Source organism: Marmota flaviventris, chromosome 6, assembly GCF_047511675.1.
Source record: "Marmota flaviventris isolate mMarFla1 chromosome 6, mMarFla1.hap1, whole genome shotgun sequence".
NCBI lineage: Eukaryota > Metazoa > Chordata > Mammalia > Rodentia > Sciuridae > Marmota > Marmota flaviventris.
In genome coordinates, this window is record NC_092503.1 from 9,181,152 (window position 1) to 9,201,761 (window position 20,610).

The 20,610-nt window shown below is 42.8% G+C and overlaps 1 protein-coding gene across 1 annotated transcript in view; it reads right to left on the reverse strand.

The window, feature by feature from the left end:
• Positions 1-215: 215 nt before the first annotated feature.
• Snx9 (sorting nexin 9) overlaps positions 216-20,610 on the reverse strand; it is a 105,533-nt gene continuing 85,138 nt past the window's right edge. The window contains exons 10-18 of the mRNA XM_027939496.3: positions 19,985-20,115; positions 15,487-15,590; positions 14,066-14,169; positions 11,420-11,497; positions 7,224-7,300; positions 5,022-5,111; positions 3,695-3,809; positions 2,869-2,960; positions 216-1,740 (exon numbers count right to left, since the gene is read on the reverse strand). Of these exons, the coding sequence (XP_027795297.2) occupies positions 1,693-1,740; positions 2,869-2,960; positions 3,695-3,809; positions 5,022-5,111; positions 7,224-7,300; positions 11,420-11,497; positions 14,066-14,169; positions 15,487-15,590; positions 19,985-20,115 (839 nt within the window). The 3' untranslated portion in view covers positions 216-1,692. The remainder of the gene's footprint in view (positions 1,741-2,868; positions 2,961-3,694; positions 3,810-5,021; positions 5,112-7,223; positions 7,301-11,419; positions 11,498-14,065; positions 14,170-15,486; positions 15,591-19,984; positions 20,116-20,610) is intronic.

A 20,610-nucleotide genomic window follows, 5' to 3' on the forward strand; every position in this document is an offset into this window, starting at 1 on the left:
AGATGCTGCCAGGGACGATCACAGACCCAAGGCTAAATTTCTGATTCGTGCCACAGGAAATTATGCCTGGAGAGAGCCTTCATTACCCGGACCATTTTTGGCAGCTGGAATAAGAACAAAAACCAAGAACAACCCCCGCCCCCCAAACAAACAAACAAACCACTCACTAAAACACCAAGGAGTATTTTGAAAAAATTTGCTTTGAGAATTTACTGTACAGTTTTTAAACAATTTATTTATATGTTGGCTTCTACATGCTTACATTTGTGTAAAATATTTATACATATTCTTTACAGTTTGTACATATATTAAATGGCTGTATCATAAACACTGTTCTGTGGGATTTTAGAGGGGAAAAGTCAGGTGGGGAGAATTACTTATAAACAGTGACAGACCCGTGATGCTGGAGAGCGGGAGGTTCTCAGGTGACTACTGTCCTCATCTACTGCTTTGGTTTCTCCTGTTTTTGCTGCTGACTTTCCGTTTCTGTAATCACTGGGTCAGAGCAGGGACGGTGACAGATGAGGTGGTAAGGCAACAGTGGAGCGGGCGGCCTGCGGGTGCTAATCAGCGGTCAGCAGGTCGAGACCTTTTTGCCTGGTGCCCTTAATGGAAGTATCAGTGACCAGGAAGGCTGGGCAGTCAAGACAGGTGTCGCTCGGGCTTCTCATCAGCACCTTCCTGCACACTGGGCATGCTGCCGTCCATCTCAGTCCCCAAACTCTCCCATTTGGTGGGGAGGGGCCAGGCACTAAACTCTGGTTTCCATCTTTTCAGAGAACCTCGACTGGCCTCCTGCCCACATGGCAATCACGTGGCACCTCAGGCCATCCCAGCACTTCTTCCCTCTGATGGCGAGTGGAGGGACAGGAGTGGGAGGGGCGGCAGCTCTGGAGGATGCTCTTCCCCCGGTGCTCCTGGGCACAGGAGTCAGAACGGCCACCAGCCCGGGGCTAAAGCCTTTTTAAAAGGTCTTTCAGCCTTTCTGCTGTATTCTTTCTAGCATAAACACGCCTTGCCCAGGATCAGGAAGCAGGGCACAGAGGGAGCACTGTCTTCCACGGAAGAGCAGCAGGCAGGTGCACTTGCTGTGTGCCCACTGTGCCCACCAAGGGGACACGAGATGGCCCCTGCAGCACATGCAGGGCGAGGTGCCCAGAGCCCTGGGCTCTCTCCCTCCTGAGACAGAAGCACTGGCGCAGTGAATGGTGTGCGGATCTTCCTGAACAGAGAGGAACCCCAGAGGACCAAGGAGTTATAAAAATATATAAACATGTGTCTTTTTATTCTGGAATATTTCATATTTTTAAGAAAGCAATTAGTAATTAATTATCTGACATTGGGTAAGAACCGGAAGATCATGGGTAATGTATAAATTACGATTATATGTAAAATATCAGTGGGGAGCCCCTAATTCTCCATTCAAAAATCCTAATAAATTTAAGTTCTTTTCAAAAATAGAGACGATTTCCATTGGTTTAAATAATGAATGTAGAAATAAACAAAAGAAGACCAACCCTAAATAATAGTGCATTCAGGCTGGTTAATAGAGAAAACAGCTTTTTCCAACTCTTATTTCTTTTTGGTTTTCTTTCTTTTTTTCTGATGATGGAGAAAAAAAATAAACTTTGAACTGCATTGCCCCAAGTCAGAAGGAAGCACTTCGGAGTCTTCTTCATGTTCCACTCTGTTCTACATAACCGGAAAGCGGCTGAGGGCCTGCCTCAGCTTTTCTGCAATCTGGTGAAAAGACAAAGCAATTCTGAGATATTACCCCATGATGATGTCACAGCACACTACCGTTACAACTCTCACAAGTAAACACCACAAACTTGCCGGCTCCTTCAACTGATCTCAGCTCTGCCTCTTCTGACCCTTCTCAGCCCTGCTCCTCCAGGGCCGGCTGCTGCTGACAGTGTGGCTGTGTTCTAACAGGAGCCAGAGGCAAAGACCCGCAGCCCCAGTTAGGAGAAGGTGTGACGCCATCACAGGCCCAGCTTGCTGTGCCGAGGAGGCGCTGGAGAGCTCTCTCTAGGCACTCTACCCACCCCAGTTATTCCCACACATGCCACAGACAAGCAGGAAGCAAGTGACACACAGCTCCGTGTCAGCAGCCTGCCACAGGAGACTGGCGTTTTGGACAGTATGAGCCCAAAGGTGACACATGAATGGATGTGAGCTGAGGGCTGCCCTGCCACAGTCCCTGAACATACAGAATGCAGAGAAATGAGGCAGGGCCCAGCGGTCAATATAAGACTACAGAACTTGTCTTCTGATGTCTAAGCTCCATTTACATGAAAAGATCTGTTTTTTCCATGTTCTGCTAACCAAAACATTACAGAAGCATGAGAGTTTACGTTTTCATTGTAATTTTCTAAATGAAAATATTTAAGGTTTTGCTCTCTTTTGGTTTCCTGTAGAGAATCCTTTGGTCCACTCTGAACACCTGGGTCACACACAAAGGCTGCCTTTGGTCTCATTTCCCAGCTGAGAGGATGAAGTCTCTGGCAACAGGGTGACCTCATCTCATTCAGCACTGTCCCTGTGCACAAAGGCACAGAAAGGATGGGAGGAGGTTCGGGAAGCTGTGCAGTCAGGACTTCTTGGGCCTTCAAAACTAGCATCTAGTGCTTCTTCTTCAGAAGAAACCGTTTTTAACTCAATGTTACCCAAAGAGGAAAGGGCAGATGGAATTAAAAGAGGTTAAAAAAAAAAAAAAAAAAACCTGTTCAAAACTTAACCCCTTTTGGTTTATTACTTAGGATTAAAAAATACAAACAGATTGACTTTATAAGGCCAAAGCTAGTTACCTGCAAGCCCTCCTCTCAGGGTATGGGTGCAAAAGGCACTGAAAGGGGTCCCACTTACTGTTTCATAGAACTGTACTTGTTGCTCCAGGTACAGGCGGATGACGCTGTTGTAATCATAGATCCGGTTACTGTGGAAGTGATTCATCTCAGCTACAACCCAAACCAAGACAGCTGTTAGTTTCCACCTCCCCAAGATTTCAAATGACTACACCTGGTTTCTCCACTCAGTCATGACTCATCATCAACTGGACCTGATCTGGCTGGCTTCTGAGCAGCTCCTGGCACATCATCCTGCACAGAGGCTAGAAAAACCGGCTGCACAGTCAGAGGCAAACACCACCTTCCAGTACATGGATGTTTTTCATTGATTTGCATGTTAAATACCACGAACGCCCTTCCGCATCCATCCAGACACTTTCATCCACCATCCACCATCCACTAAAACACAGGAGCCTCCATTTGCTGCTCCTGTCTGTTCACACATGGCTCTAAAAGTGAACCAATATCTTCTACTTACTACCAGCCAAACTATGCCTAGGATGATTCCTCCGGATCCCTTTTGCCCTCCACGGTCCTGGGGCACAAAGGTTATATACTGCTAAATGCCAGGCTTCGGAATTTAATAGAGCAGTATGATATTAAGGGTTATAAAAAGAACCTTCAGTGTCTCTAAGAAGTAACACAACATGTAGGTTTAATCAAGCTGCTGAAAGGGGCATTAGTGAGAAATTAAATATCACAGCTTTTCTTTAACACTGGGATCCGGCAAGCAAGGGGCTCTTGTTTATTTAACTGCTATTTATATTTGGAGTTCTCTCCAGCAAGGGGAATGTCTACTTTGTTGGGATGGCCCTCTACCAATTACTCATAACCTTTCTCCTTACCTTGCAAAGCATAAGACATGGTGCCGACTCGCTTCACCATGGTCTGCTTGTCCTGTGGAGTGATTTTACTAGTTGCAACTAGCTTATCACTTTCTTTCACTTTTTCTATTGCTCCCTGTGAAATAGAAAATGCAATGATATTGGTAAGATAAATTGAAAGGGATTAGTCATTAGTTTAAAAAAATGCAACAATGTTGGGGCTAGGGTGGTGGCTCAGTGGTAGAGTGCTCGCCTAGCATGCATGAGGCACTGGGTTCAATCCTCAGTACCACATAAAAACAAAATAATGTATCCACCTAAAACTACAGATACACAAATAAATATTTTAAAAAATGCAACAATGTTAACATATTCTACAAGTGACTTGCCACAAGTGGGAACATGTGTCCACCAGTAAGCACAGAGGCAAGCATCTAAATTTAATTTCCCTGAAAGAGAAAAGACTGCTATTCCTGAAAAAATGTAACTAAGCTAAAATTTATCATTTTTATGCTACAACAAAAGAGAAAACCACACAGCACACCATCTCTGTATTATTTATAAGCCACAGGCATTTCAAGAGTAGTGCACAACAGGAAAACAGGCATTCCCAGCAGCTTTGGGAAGCCCGAGGGAGCTGCCGTGTAGTACCTGCACACGGGGCTTTGTCTGTCTCTTCTTCCATGAAACAAGGTTTATAAACTGGCACTTGCATCTGACTGCAAGGCTTAGCTTTATTCTGATTTTTGTAAGGGGGAATGAATAAATTAAATTTAAACTAATATTTAGATGGTAGAAGTTGTAAAGGCTGCCACACATCTCTCACTCCAGTGTCACTGCCCTGCTTGTTGTTTAGGGCTATCTGGGAGCGAAAATGCCATACTGCTGCCCAAATCAGCCTCTAGGCCTAGAACTCCAAGCCTGCCAGGGCAAATTCCTATGAGAAGCAAACTGTTCTCAGTTTTACACTAAATTGTCTGAAGTTGTACAAAAGCCTATTAACCCATGCTTCCCTTCACAAGATTTAAATGGTAAAGCATAAAGCAGAATGCTACATGCCACAGCTGGTAAAATTCTCATGACTGAGGTAACGTGGATTTTGAAAAAGGAAGAGGAAAAACTAACCAGAATTAAAATGTGAGGTCACCCAATCCAATTTTTATTTAGAAATCATTTTTTTTCTTTCAAATATACCTTTAATTCTAGTTGGGAATCGTTAACAAGTTTAGAAATCTTTATGATGGGAATTAGCATTTCTTATTAATAAGGACAACCCTGTCAGATGGCATTGCCAGGCTGTGTGTGTGTCTGCCCGAAGCCCTCTCCTTTGTGCCTGTGGCCAGGTTACCTTGTGAGCACCAATGATATCCGGGAAGCAGCCAAGGAAGCCTTTATACTCGTGATTACATTCCATGAGGAAGTGGAGATCTTTCTTTGGCTGTAACAAGAGATTGGCTGGTTGTTACTGGCAGAGGAATTAAAAAAAAATCAAGGAAAAGAAACTAGTATATAAGGACCATGCCAACCAGATCCTCCACGCATAGCCAAGTCACTGCACGTGAGGCATTCAGACTACTTTTCCTAAAAGAAAATAATCCCCCAAACTACTGCACTCTGACTCACATGTAGTAAAGGATAAAATAGCATACAATTTTTAGATTGCTTTGTAAAATTAGATATTTTGTGGTGATCCAATATAAAACACTATGAGGGAAAAATTCTCAGCTAATAGTTTGTTTTTCTAGGTGTGGTGGTGCACCCTGTAATCTCAGGGGCTTGCTAGGACAGCAAATTCAAGGCCAACCTCAGCAACTTAGCAGGCCCCTAAGCAACTTAGTGAGACCCTGTTTCAAAATAAAAAAAATTAAAAAGACTGTAGATGTGACTCAGTGGTAAAGTACCCTGGGTCCAATCCCCAGTACCGAGGGAAAAATGCAAAACAAAAAAACTGTATGTTTTATATGCAGACAAATAAATTGTTATAGTTTAATATCTTTATTTTTAGCAGAAAATATACAAATATTATTTAAAAACCTGGTAATCTTCTTAAGTGGCAATTTTTAAGTGATTCTATATTTTTTGAATTTATATATATGAGTGTACACTCCCCCACTCCCCCCGTACTGAGTATTCTGCCCAGGGCCTGTGCATGCCAGCCAAGTGCTCCGCCACTGAGCTACACCCCTAGCTCACCCAGCAGCTCACCCACCAACTTTAAAGATAAGGATCCTTTAAAAGACAGGGACGATACTACTGTACACCTAAGAAAGAAAATTGCTCTGACATGTGTGACCCACCAGGGGGTGATCCTGGGCAGCTCAGAGCAAGCTGGCTTTTGAACCAGGAAGCAAAGAAGGCCCTCGTGGAAGACAGGTGCCCTGTTTGTCATCTAAGGCTCTTCTCCCTGCCCCGCTTTTTTCCCTTGCTAAGTTACTCAGGCTGCCCTTGAACTTACCATCCTTCCACCTCAGGCCCCAAGTGGCTGGGATTGCAGGAGCCGCACCACCAGGGCTGGCCTAAGGGTAATTTTTAATAGCTATGTTACTCACAATTCTAACGTTGATATTTTTATGAGTATTAGCAAAAGAGCTACTGACTGACTGCTTCAGTGTGTATGCGCGTGTGTGTATATGTGGCATAAGTATGTTTCAAGAGCCAACTGAATTTTTTTTTTTAAATTCAGAGATGTGAAACAATTTATATGATTATGCCCCTTAAAAACTGTTATCTGTTAAAAAAAAAAAAAGGAAATTGTTATTTATTAGAATTTTCAGTGGTTCAAAGGTGTGTTCTGGGGATGGGGACTGCGGCAAGTGCTTTTTAAGATATATTAGCTATAAGGAACTGGGGCCGTGGCTGAGGGGCAGAGCGCTTGCCTAGCATGTGTGAGGCACTGGGTTTGATCCTCAGCACCACATATAGATAAATAAAAAATAAAGGTACATCAACAACTAAAAAATATTTAAAAAGAAATATATTAGCTATGGAATCCTCAGAACCACAGAAGGCAGGCACTACCAAGGCCCTTTAACACATGAGGAGACCAAGACACGGCAAGTCTAGGTAAGAGTCCTGGCAGCGCTGAGCCAGGGCTCTCTCCCATATGCCACCATCCTTTGAAGGCCAAGCACGGCTCAGAGCTATCAATACTGGAAGGCATTCATTTAGACTGTTTTTTTTTTTTTTTTTTTTGTGCTCAGGACAGAATCCAGGGCCTCACACATGCTGAACAGATGATCTACCACTGATCTCAACTTCTTTTAGACTTTTGGATGACATATTTTGTCTATCCACTTTGGCTTAACCTAAGAAACACTGTGTCAGTGGGCTGGAGATGTCGCTCAGTGGAAGCACTTGGCTAGCACATGCAAAGCCCCGGATTTCTGGCCCCAGCACTGCAGAACAAACAGAAGCCCCATCCCCCTACAGTTAACAAAGACACTTAGAAGCAGAAAAGAAAAGGCTATTTGGATTTGCTGTACAATAAGTCTTAAATCTGTGCATTAGAAAGCAAAAAACTCTTCCCTGGGATCATGTGATCATGCAGTACCTGTTCTGCCACAAGACTGGCGATCTCCTCGTAAGTCTTTCCTGCTTCTGTTATTGCGTCATTGAGATCTGCTTCACCTGAAAAGGATTATAGTGACTGGAAGTTATACATATTTACTTTTGATTTTCTTCAAAATTTTATTGGTAAATTTTAATGTAGGAAATACCAAATACTCGCAAAACAAGCAAGATCAATCTTGTGATTCCTTAGCACTAGCGCCCAGCTTCCCAAATGGAAGCTTAAGGCCAACATTTCCTATGTACACTCTCCACTCCTGTCACACAATCCACCTGGAAACTGTACCTAAAAGATAAGGACCCTTTGAAAAATAGGACAACACCACTGCACTCCACCGCACATGAAGAAAAGACCATCACTCTGACAGGCGTGACCCTCCAGTGGGTGCTCCAGGCAGCTCAGGGCAAGCTGGCTTTTGAACCAGGATGCAAAGAAGATGCGGAAGACAGGCCTGTGTCTGTCATGGAGGCCTCTTCTTCCCGCCTCCCCCCTTTTATTCCTTGCAAAGTTCTTTTCACGGGGTGCTGAGGATCACGGGTCCCACACCTGGGTGCTACTGACTGCATCTCTGCAGTGAAACTTAACACGTTCCTGTTCCTGCCTTCACTTTACACTGGCCATAAGGTCTGGAGGCTTGACCAGATTTAGATTCACGTTTTCCAGTTATTTCTAGTTTTCACAATGTTGGAGGCCACAAATGTTGTTGTCTATGTCTTTTACTTTAGTATGGATTTACAAAATGGTGCTCTTCTATTTAATTATTCATTCTTTTTTAAAAATATTTATTTTTTAGGTGTAGATGGACACAACACAATGCCTTTATTTTTATGTGGTGCTGAGGATCGAACCCGGGTCCCGTGGGTGCTAGGCAAGCACTCTACCGCTGAGCCACAATCCCATCCCCTAATTATTCATTCTTTATTAGCTGAACTACTTCTGTTAACTTTCCTTTATCAATTTCTTGGTGATCAAAGAAAGGCCTTTTAAGTGAATAGCAGGGAAAACTGTGTTCTTCAAAAGATGGAAAATATATCATGAGCTCATAGTAATATTTCCAATTCAAGATTAGAACTCAAGAGTTTTTTTTTTTAACTTTGTTTTAAACTTTGATTTTTATTTTAAAAATCTTAGTTGCTAATAACAATAACATAATCAGATATCTGGCTTGCCCTACACTATGTAAACATAGCTTTAGAAGTTTTATAATATTAATACCAATATCTTATTGCTTATTAGTGGATTAGCAAAAGTAACTAATTCTTTTGCAGTCTTTAAGACCTTAGGCATCTTCTGTAGGTCGCACAGTCACTGCCTTCACCTCAATGAACCAGGTCACGTGTTTTTTTTCTTCCTTTCTTTTTTTTTAGTTATAGGTGGACACAGTATCTTAATTTTTTTAATGTGGTGCTGAGGATCGAACCCAGTGCCTCATGCATGCTAGGTGAGCGCTGTACCTCTGAGCTATAACCCCTGCCCACATGTTTTGTTTTTGACTCTAAGGGATTTCTTTTTCATTTTGATTTAAATTGGTTTTCTAATAATTGTGTTAAACAGTCACATGTTTTTTTCAAAGTCAAATCTACAAAAGGAGTTATCATCAGAGCCTTGCTTCTGTATCTGTCCTTCTCCTCCTCCACAGATAATCATTTACAATTTTTTATTCATTACATTTCCATATGATAATAAGAATACGGACTATTTCACGGGTCAGTCGACCACACGCACTGCTGAGAGAGCAGGGTGAACGTGTCTGCTCTAGCCAGAGGCCTCCCTAGGAATGGGCTGCAGAGACGGTAATCATAAGAGCACAAGGCGCAGTGCTGCTCCAGGACACCACGCCCGGCACTACTGACCTTCACTGTCCTTTGAGATGGAAGAAGTTTGTCAGGAGGAACTTGAACAGTTCTTTAAAAATAGTAACTAGTAAATTAAATGACATTCAATATAAAACATATTGAATACTTTTTAATACTTGAAAAATGCCATTTGCAGGATGACTATCTAATAATGTGTTATTAGATAATGTGACAAGGACAGTACAGAAAATATGGAGGAATCATTGTGCAGCTCATTCTGGGGCATTCAAGAGATGAGCACCTGGACAGTGGCAGTGCCTGACGCCCCCTCCTATTGCCCTCCTTCACTACCTGGAGGTGGCCTCAGCCCTCCTCCCACCTGCACCTTCTAGTCCTCCTTTCTCCTTTTGGTTAATTACATTTTCTTTCTTCTGTGTTGGTTCAGGTTAAAATTATAGAGATGGTAAGGCTCCAGAGAATCTGATCTGTCTCAAGAAAAATACAGTGGGTTCCAGCATATTTTTAAGAGAATGAGTTATTTGCAGTATAACGTCATCAAGGAACTTCTTTAGAATCACTTTCTAGTTTACCATCTTCTCTTCCCCCTCTTTTAAAACTTTTGCTCAGTTATCTGCACCTCTATTACTACTGTCATACCAATGAACAATGAGTGATATTCTCATCTCCTCCAGAATCAGGGAGGAGGGAACAGCCAACTGCTATTTGAAAACCCTATGATTGTTCTGAATGGTTTCTAAGTTTTCTATGTGACTTCAAATGACTAGAGATCCAAAAACTGGGAACATGTATTGTATAACCTGGCCCAAAGCAAACTCTAAATTCACACCTAGGAGAACTGTTAGGCTTCCACTACCAGTTAGGGCATGGATGACAGCAAGGGACTGCCAATTTCACCATGGTAACAAGATACCAAAGGAAAAAAGTCCTGCTTTTCCTTAGTCACTGATGCATGGCAGGAATGATGAAATCCAAACGAGCCACATTCTGAAAGAGGTGAGCTTGTCCATTCTAGGCCTCAGAAGTTCTGACACAGGATGACATGGGGACCAACAAGTGACTTCTAGCATCACAGACGGCTCCCACCTGGTCCCACACTGCAGCACCTCAAAGGTAACAGGGTGCCTGTACATCTGCCCAGGAACCACCCCACTCCCGGTTCTGGTCTTGGTGCCTCCACTGGCCACTGATCAACTAGGCCAAGGCACTTTTCTCATAGGCTTCTCATTGAGGCTAACTGGACCTGAGGTTCCTTCCAGTCTAAGTGCCGATTATAAGATGGAGAACTCAGGCCAACAAGAACTACTCATATGTGGGAGCCCTCAATCTTATATTCTGATGACAGACCCATTTCTTGTTTCTGCAAACATTTAGAAAATGACATCCAAAGCCCTGTCCTGTCTAGTATCGGATTAGCTTCCTGGGGAGGTACCAATTCTAACACTGAGTTACCCACGTGGCGAGAGGAGACACTCAAATTCAATAGGTGCCCTAGCTGACCAATGCTTTTTCCGTTTTATAAAGGAAACTCACAAGTGCTGCCAAGGTATGAGGGCAAGGACGCCACCTGCCACAGGCAGCACATATCTGTGCAGGAGAAGCTGAAAATGATTATGAAGAGATACAAGGCAACAGATTTATTACTTAAATATGGTTCCTTGAAAGGCCCTGATGAAACCTGGCTTTTTCAACAGGAAGCCTTGACGAGGTTTGGCACAGAGATGCAGTAAGGGTAGACTGCTGTCTGCCGCAGTTACCTATCACCTTAAGTGAAGGAACTATACCTGACAGCAAAGGCAGGGAGCCCAGCTGGCAAGAAAACACCGGTGTAACAGCCCCTCACTCTTCTCCAGAGCCAGAAGGTGAGGCTGCACAGGCCTGTGCATGTGGCCTGGCCAAGTGGACATCAGGGACAGCAGTGCTCACTGCCACACTGCTGTCTGCCTGCCAGATCCTGAGGGGTGACAGGTCTGGATAAGACCCTGAAAGAGGGTTTTCTCTCAACTGCGGAAGCTGAAAGAGCTGATCTCAAGGTGGAAGACAGCAGAACTGGGGTCGCTAGAGGTCAGGGATGATGGGGATAGGAGGCTGGGTAACAGGAAGTGAAACCCCAAGAGGAACAAGTTCTAGAGTTCCACAGCACAGCAGGCAACCCCAGTACACAACAGCCTATTACATATTTTATGCAGAACTCAAGAGAGCAGCACATAAGAAATGATAAAGGTGGAAGACTAGCTGCCAGCTTCACATGGCACACTGCATACACTGCGTACACGCAACGAGTCACCACACTGTATTCCAAAGGTGGGTACAATTATTATGTATCGATTAAAAAAAATACAAAATAAATAAATAAAGATGTACCTTGATAACCGCTGGAACTAAACACTGTTGCTAAGCTCTGCAAGGCTTTTCCTATCTTCTGATATTCCTTGGGTAATGCTGAAGGAGAATGAAAGAATCAATTGTTAACTAGTCCTCCAAGTACATGGAAATGGGGTTCAACTTTTTTCTAATAGTAATTATTTTATAACAAAAGACATTTGATGTGATTCAAAACAGTCTATATTCTTTAATAAAGCACTGATACATGTTAGGCAAGCACTCTACCATGAGCTAAAGCCCCAGCCCTTTTTAAATTTTAAAAAGGCCCCACTGAGTTGGCCAGGCTGGACAACTTGGGACCCTCCTGCCTCAGTCTCCTGAGTTGCTGGGATTACAGGCATGTACCACGGTGCTCAACTTGTTATTTATGTTTAATTCATGTTCAATTAAGAGTGGATGCTATTATTACCAACCACCCCACTTTCTCATCCACTGAATGAAACACAGTGAAACCAAGCTCACCTGAATGACTTCTGGTTTGCAAAGCACCTTCACATGCATCACTGAACTGAGTTGTCACAAGAACCCCCACCAGGGGTAGAGATGTCCCCATGTGAAGGAAAATAAGGTACAGACAACCTAACTGATGGGCCCAAGGCTACATGCAGACCAGTAACCAAGCACACAACAACTGAGAGGAGGAAGTGTGGCAGAACAAGGCAGTCAGAATCATGGGACTGGGGACGGGGAGCTGTCTCCTCACCAACTGGCCCTACGCCTCCTCCTTAAGCTGGGAGACACTAGGATTTGAGGATCTTTCCAGAGCATCTCCAAAAAAGTCTCCATGTCATAGGCTGCTCTGTCCCCTCGCATGCGCCTATGGCCTTTGAGGGAACCTGTTTGAGCGGTAGGTTATTAGGACACTCGGACCCAAACTATGTTAGCTCAGTCAACCTTAAGAACCTGCTCACCTTGGTGCTTCTGCCTCTCCCTGGGCTCAAAGACACTGCCAGGTGCTTGACCCCACGGGGTTTCGTGTCAAAGCCAGTATATCCAGTTTCACACATCTGTTCCTATGGCCTAACAGTGCTTGGAGCTGACCAGCCAGCAAATGTAAAGAATTTAATTCTCTAAAAGAAACCACAATCCCAGATTTGTCTGATATTCTTAAAAATTTAAGATCTGCATTCACTTAAAAAAAAAAGTTTTCAAAGGGCACATAGATTTAAGTGGTTTGTTTTGATGACCTTCTAATAGCTAAACAAATCTATTACTTTAAAAACTGATTTCCTAAAATGCATCTAGGCCACCTACTCAGTTTTAAAAAACAGAATATTACCAATGACTTTTAGAATCAATTTGTGTTCCCCTTCCCAACTCAATGTCCTTCTGACCATGAATTTTTGCTTGTCTTTCATTTGTTTTTTTCCTAATTCATACATACCTAAAACATATATGGCTTACTTTGACATGTTCTGATAACATGTGAATTCCAACATACTGTGAGTATTCCATAGCTTGTTTTGTTTGTTTTGCTTTGTGAGATTTTTCTATGTTGATAAACAGAGCAGCTGTGGTTCACAGGACATTGTATCATTGGAATACATCATAAATGAACTGTTGTTTCCAGTTTTTACCTGGAACCATGTGAAATCAGTTTTTTTTTTTTAACCTGGAACCATGTGAAATTAGTTCTGCAGATTAAAAGTGTTCAGTTTCAGTTATTTAATATAGTTTAATCGATACAAACAATGCTGCTGCAAACATTTGTGTATATTTCTCTTTATGCCTATGTGAAAACTTATCTTGACTGGGAAGAAGTGGAATTTCCAATTTTAACACACTAGCATCTTAAATTTACTACATCACGTCAAACTGTTTTCCAAAATTACTATTCCTCCTGTATCCCTATCATAGAAGGATAAATGTTCCCACTGCTTCACAATGTTAAAAATACAGAGTATGTTTTTTTCCTTTGCAAAATGGGACAAACTGGAAGATGTACAATTATATTTCATCATGTTTTTAATTTTTGTTTTCCTGAACAGTGATAAGGTTGAGTATCTTAAAAATAAAACAAAACAAAACTGAATTCCTTCATTTATATTTTAGAGAAGAGCGTCCCTGGAAACCTGACTGTATTTGTCAGGCTTCGACCAAAGAGCTGCAGAATTCTGGATGTAGGAAAATGGCCCCACTGGGTGACAGTTCCCACCAAAGCCCCGAGAGGAAGAGGCTCCCACAGCCAGGAAGGTGGGTGGAGCCATGGCTAATGTGCCACATCTCCCTAGCACCCAGACTATCTGTCCTAGCAACGATACTGGCTTTCCTAAGAATTGTGGCTTTAATCAAATACATCACATCTTACCACTGGGTGTGGTGGTACATGCCTTTAGTCTCAGGACTCAGGAGGCTGAGGCAGGAGAATCTCCAGTTGGAGGACTGAGGATGTAGTTCAGTGGTAAAATACCCCTGGGTTCAGTTTCCAGTACCAAAGAAAAAACAAACAAGCAAAAACAAAAAAATCCCAGCAACTGGAACTATGTAATCTAACAGGTGTTTCTGGTGGGACTTCTTGGACTGGCTCTGTTGGGGCTGTCTTTCTGCTGTTTAACAGGGTGGAGGAGTGAGGTCAGGCTCCCCATGAAGAGTATTCACAAAGCTGAGCCACTCGGTGGCACTTACGCCCGGTGCAGCGCTTCCAGTGCTCCTGGCCCACGGTCAGCAGCTCCTTCACGCCATCATCCATGGCCTTGGTGAACTTCCCCACGGCGTCACACTTCTGTTCTCTGTGGTCAATGGGAAGGACACCAGTGGTGTGGGAGACACAGACCAAACCTAACCCAGCCCTTGTTTTCCTGCACGGCAGCAACTACCCTTTAACTCAATAAGTCTTAAACAGAAGAGGCTCAGATTTTTAAATATGACTTAAAAATCTGCCACTTACATTTTAGCTTTGCTTTCTTTCCTCAAAGAAAGAATTTTAACTAAAACTGAAATTCTAAAGTAAAATTACCTCTTGAGTATTTTATGCAAGGAAATTCTGTGGTTTCTAATGGTAGTTATTGCTAAATTCATTCCACTGAGTACTTTAACAAACAGATGAAAACCTGGGTACACACCAGGTAGCTTTGCCTAAGACTCAAGCTTTTGAAGGGTATAAAAAGCTTATCTACTAACCTACAAAGACCACAGTATACTGCTGAATGAAAAAAGCAGTTCATAAAATAGAATGGAAGGGCTGGGAGTATAGGTTAGTGGCAGAGCACAGCTTAGCACGTGTGACACCCTGAGTTCCATCCCCAGAGCACAAAAATAAAATAACATAAAATAACAAAAAAACACAAAATGACATAAAATAAGAATGATTAAGGGCTGGGGATGTAACTCAGTGGTTCAGTGCTTGCCTAGCACGTGTGAAACTCTGGGTTCAATCTTTAGCGCTGCAAAAACAAACAAACAAAAAAACACTAATTAAAAAACATATAACTGAGATTATTTCTATTTAAAAATAATTCTCAGTAGTTTGATATATAGAGTTTTGAAAACTATAATACCAACATATGAACATTCATTTTTTTCTTGTCCATATTTTTAGTAATATATAAGCAAAAGAAAAAAATCTTAAAATTAAAACATCCCAAGATTGCTTACTAGTCCTTATACAGAAAAGGAACTACTTCAAAATTCAGCTGGTCTGTTTTAAAAAAAGATGACCCGATGCAAAACAGATGGAAAAAACAGAAAAGCCAGGTTAGAGACTGCGTCCTTCAAAGTGGGGCTCAGGATTTCGGCTTGTTGGCTTCTGAGTGGGTACTAGTGGCTCTGGGCCACTTGGTCTCATCATACTTTACTGGAACTGACTAAGACTGTGTCAACTATGGAATCACTGACTTCAAGGTAAAAGAAATCAGAGCTTAATCTAAAGTTATGGCAGAAACATGGCACTTCCTTCCAAACACGGTGAGTTCCTGAGTTCTGACCAGGAACCCTGCTGGCGTCATAAGCTCCCTTCAGCTCCAGCACAAACACCCGGTGGCCAAGACTGCACGCCACGCAGGCAGCTGCAGATGACTGCACTGAGAGCAGCTGTCAGCGTCTCTTACATCTCTGTTAAGTCCAAGTCAGGCGCCTCTGGTTCCATGGTGGAAAATATCATGACTCCCACCAGCTCGTCTTTCTCAGCCTTCCTCTTCCCAGTTTTCCATTCCTGCAAAAGAGAACAGCATCACAAAGTCAGATGCACAGCAGAGTCAGTGGTCTTCCAGATTCCCGTGCCGGCTCAGTTCACTGGTCATCCTCCTCTTCCTCCGTTCCATTCTCCGGCATCAGGGGCCAGGTGCCTGCACATCTCAGTGTGTGACCTGCACCATTGCCGAGCAGTCCTCACGAAACCACATCTTTTGAGAGCAAACAGATTTGGTCACATGCCTTTTCCAAGGCTACCAAGATAAACACAGTAACTATAAACACACCCTGTAAATTTTGACCATTAGCTGTTTTCAAAAAATGGTTAGAACTTTTCTAAAGTACAAGATGGGAACCAGTTTTATGAGATATTTTAAAAAACTTATTTTAAGACACACACACACAGTGCCCATAGCAGAAATACACAGAGCAACACACCCTCACACAGAATGTGTGAGTACACCTTGGCCAAAAAAGAAAAGAGCTGGCATTCCAGAGGCCCTTGGCTCCTTCCTTACCACCCCTCTCCCCCACAAGGGTGCCCCTATTCTTTCTTTGACGGTTTTCATTTCCTGCCTTTTTTGGTTTTTCACATCTACCCTTCCCGCCACCCCCACCATTACTGTTTGGCCATGTTTCTGAACTTGCAAAGAGCTATCAAGTATGCACTGCTCTGTGCCTGGGTCCTTTGGTCAGCCATGGAATGACCTACATCCACACTGCTGTGTGGCTGCACGTGCTACTGCATGAGCATTTCCCAACATGTCCATCCACTCTGCTAGTGGCAGCCACCTCTCCCTGTCAGTAAGGGATATGCCCACCTCTTGGTGTGCATGTGCTGTACTCCGTGGTACCTCTGAGTGCACATGTTGGATCCTGGTTCAACTATGGTAGGTAACACCAGACTGTTTTCCAAGCTGCTCTTACCCATTTCCACTCCCCCCAGCACAGTGAGTCCAGTGATGTCTCACCTCTCCAAGGAGAAGCGTGGCTGTCAGTCTCCTCATCTTAGCCATATTGGTGAGTGTGGACTGGTGTCTTGCTGTGGTTTTAATTTACATTTCCCTGATCGTACTGAGCTGATTGTCTTATTGTTTATGTGGGTTTTTATAAATTCTAAATACCTTCATTGGGTATTTATGTTGCAAATATCTAAATAGCTTGTTTTTTTTTTAAACTTTTAATTGTTTTTCTGATAAAAAAAAAGTCCTTAGTCTTACTGTAGTCTAATTTATTCATCTATCCCTGAATGCTCAGTCTTGTTTGTGTCTCATTTCAGCAATCTTTTCCCATGCTAGGGTTATGAAGATAATATCCTAGGTCATGTTCTAGAAGGTTCATTATACTGCCTTCCACATTTACATCTGAAATTGGTTTTTAAAACCTTGATACAATGGAAAATTTCAAACATATATGAAAGTAGGGCTGGGGATATAGCTCTGTAGGTAGAGTGCTTGCCTCACGTGCACAAGGCCCTGGGTTCAATTCCCAGCACCACCAAAAACAAAACAAAACTCATATGAAAGTAGAGAGAAAAGTGTAAGCCCCCACAGACTCGGCTTCAATGACATCAACCTTCTGTCGCTGTTCTTTTCTGTCTCATTAGTTTATTATAAGAGAGAATGAACAATTTTTACATTATGAAAGATTTCAGAACTTCAAGCAATAGGCAGCTTCATGTGGTGCAGTCCCCACAGTGACTTACTCAGCCTACGCACTTTCCAAGACTGTCACCATCTCTAAATAGGAAATAATACTTATCAGCTGGGAGCAATGGCTTGTGCCTATAATCCCAGGTACCTGGGAAGCTGAGGCAAAAGGACTATAAATTCAAGGCCACTAGGCAACACAGTGAGACTCCATCTCAAAAAGAAAGAAAAAAAAAAAAGAGATAACTGAGGAAGAAAAAAATTCCTCACTGTCCAGACCCACTTCAATGCCTCTGTATCTGGAAGAACTTTACCTCCAACTTCCCTCCCCCTGGTTGCACCTCTACACTCTTACCCTTCCGACAGCTGCTTCTGCTGCCTGCATTACTCTTCCTTGAGACTTTCCTGGGAGCACACCCTCCTTTGGTCACAACTTCAGCTGCGTGCCCTGCAACTAACATTCATGGAGCAGAAGAAACCGCCCAGACCCTGTCCTGCTGCAAGGCCCACCACACAAGGAGACTGCAGTCGGCTCTGGATGTGAACATGGGAGAAGCTGTCCAGAGCCCAACAGGCCCAGCACTGCTTACTGAAAAAGCTCTGTTCCCTCCCTCCGTGCTCAAGGCTACTCTATCCTGTCCTCTGGGGCTGCCTGTCTATCCTTTAGAGGAGAGAGGGGAAGGAAAAAAAAAAAAAAAAAAAAAGAGGAAGGAATGAAGAGAAAAGGAAAGGCCCAGAGGCACCAGCTCGGTGCTTCCTAAGCTGCCCGAGCTGCACTGAGCTGAGGCCAGCGGCGCCCTCCTAGAGCATCTGGGCTCCTCTTAGCACTTTTCCTACTCACGACATTTTTTCCTGTTTTTAAATCTGTGAAACACAGTATTAGAAATTTTATTTAGGTCTTCTTTTACTTATCTCAATAATGTTTCATAGTTTTCTATGGAGAGCTTTCTTAAATTTCTTCTATTTATTCCTAGTTATTTGACACTTTGGATGGTATTGTAAATTATAGGCTTTTGGGTTTTTTTACTTAAAATCTTTTTATCACTGACAAATTGCAATGTCTTATCTCTATAGCTACCTTAATGCTCATTTATTTCTAGTAATTTCTATGTATTTTCTTTGGGATTTTCTATGTTCACTACTATATGAGCTACTAATAGCCACAGAACTCATTTTCCTAGTTCTACAATGTCATTTGGTAGGAGAGGAAAATGTGGCCCAAAGAGAACACATGCCCTGAGCAAGATCACGCAGTGGTCAGAAACAAGAGCCCAGGCTGGAAGCATCCTGACTCCAAGTTCTCTGTTTCTCTGACACACTTTTACTGCATGCCGATCTGTCTTTGAAGATGGCAGCCATGAAAAATAAAACGACCCGTGATGAGGGTTTACTATTATTTGTACACTATACTATGTAAATACATGACCTTCAGATATGCTTTCTACATCAAATCCTGGGCAAATCACACAATTGGGACTACTGAAGTCCTTTGGGTCATCATGAGACAGCAAACCATGAAGGGTCCATGTAGCTTCCATAGCTACCAAGTAACAAAATGTTAAAAACCTATTTTCACTTCAATATAGCTCCATGACATACTACAGATTAATGCTGCCTCTTAACAGGAAAGCCAGGGTTTGCAGAGCAGCCTGCAAGACTAACAGATGACACATACAAACTTACAAAGAAACGCTAGAGGACCTCAGTGTTTTCCAATTCCCTCCTTGGTGATATGCAACACACCAAAAGTGCCTGTCAAGTCTAGAAAGAGGCAGTAACTGAAAATTAAGCCCAAATACTTATACTGTGTTAAACATGTGTATATGTCTGTAAATACACAGATAGGGCCCTAATATTTAGACAGTGTGTAAATGTGTTCACTTCAACAAGGGAAAAGTACCATAAGAAGTTTAGCAAGTAAATCTCTGCCTGAAAGTTCCAACAGGATTGATGGTATTCTACTATGTGGTTTAAGATATAACCTCATAACATTTTTTCCAGGGTCATAATATATTTAGCATCTGCTGCTGTTCTGAATGAACTCAAAGTTTTTACACTTTGGACTATTTTCTAAAATACACAATATTTTTTATAAGTGAGTTATGGAGAAAATCCCTTTAGAGAACATCTTTATAAATTCTTTTTCAAAGCGACCTGCTGAAGAGACATAGTACAGCGTACAGTAAATGCTCATCAGGAGAGAAATCTATTTCCTAAGCAGACATAGTGGGATGTCAAGTAGCCAATTTTTTCTAATTTTAACTGTAAGAGAAGACTTCTGTCAGTACGTGGCCCCTGGGGTCAGCAGAGCAAGCCCAGCGTGTCTTTTGGATTCACAACACGGTTATGGGAAAGTGACTTGGCTCTAGGAATGGTTCACCAGATTCTGCTTTCCTCCTGAGATGCTACGGCACTGTGAGGTCGAAGGCAATCAGGAACCATCACTGGTTCCCTTTACCTCACGTTGACAGCTGACAGCACCTTCCTCACCTGAGGTCAGTAAACAACCTGTCGCCCCCACACACCCTTCAGCCTGCCTGCCCCTGCTCGGCTGTGACCAGACGTTCCCAGCTGGAGGGGCCTCTGCCTGGCAGCTCTTTCACTGCACATTGAACTTCCTCTGGTGGGATTTAGGTTTCTGTGCCCTCTTTGTCTCTGAAGGGGGTGACAAACAAATTCCAAACAGCCTAGTTTTAGCTTCTAGACAAATTCAGTGTGATCGTGGCAAAACTCATTTCCCCAAGACTGTGACAATGAGTTGTCCTACCTTCTCATCTCGGAAATTTAGGAATTGCTGGAAGACCTCACTTTCGGAGATCACTGGGTGCCGGCACATCCTGGTCATCCAAGCCTGAAGTCTCTCCATGCGCATCTTTATAAATTCCTCTTCAAAGCGACCTGCCGAAGAGACACCGCCAGTGACACACAACCCTCTCTAAAGTGAATTGCTATTGCTATGACTGAGAAGCCATTTCTGTGACTGCTGGCTGACAACAGAAAGCATTTTGTAAAAGGCAAACCGTGGGAATTTTTCAGCATTCTAAAAACCATGCAATACAGGATTTCTCAAAGGCTTACAGGAAGGATATCACAGTTTTTAAGGAATGAAATTCCAATTCAACATATCAGCAAAGCTTTTAGTGTGTCAAAAATTAAAATTTTAAGTAAGTCTTATTGGAATACAAAAAAACTATCTCTAGCTCATGAGAGTAAACATTAGTCCAGTTCCTTGGTGGCCACAGGAAGCCCCAGAGGAAAGAAAGGAGGAAGTGGAATTCAGTAAGTCACTCTCCCAAAGTACGTAACATTTCCAAAGCTGCAGAAATACAGCTAAGTGCACATAATCCTCACTTAGCACTGTACTCAGTACTTGAGCAACTCAGGACTGTTGCT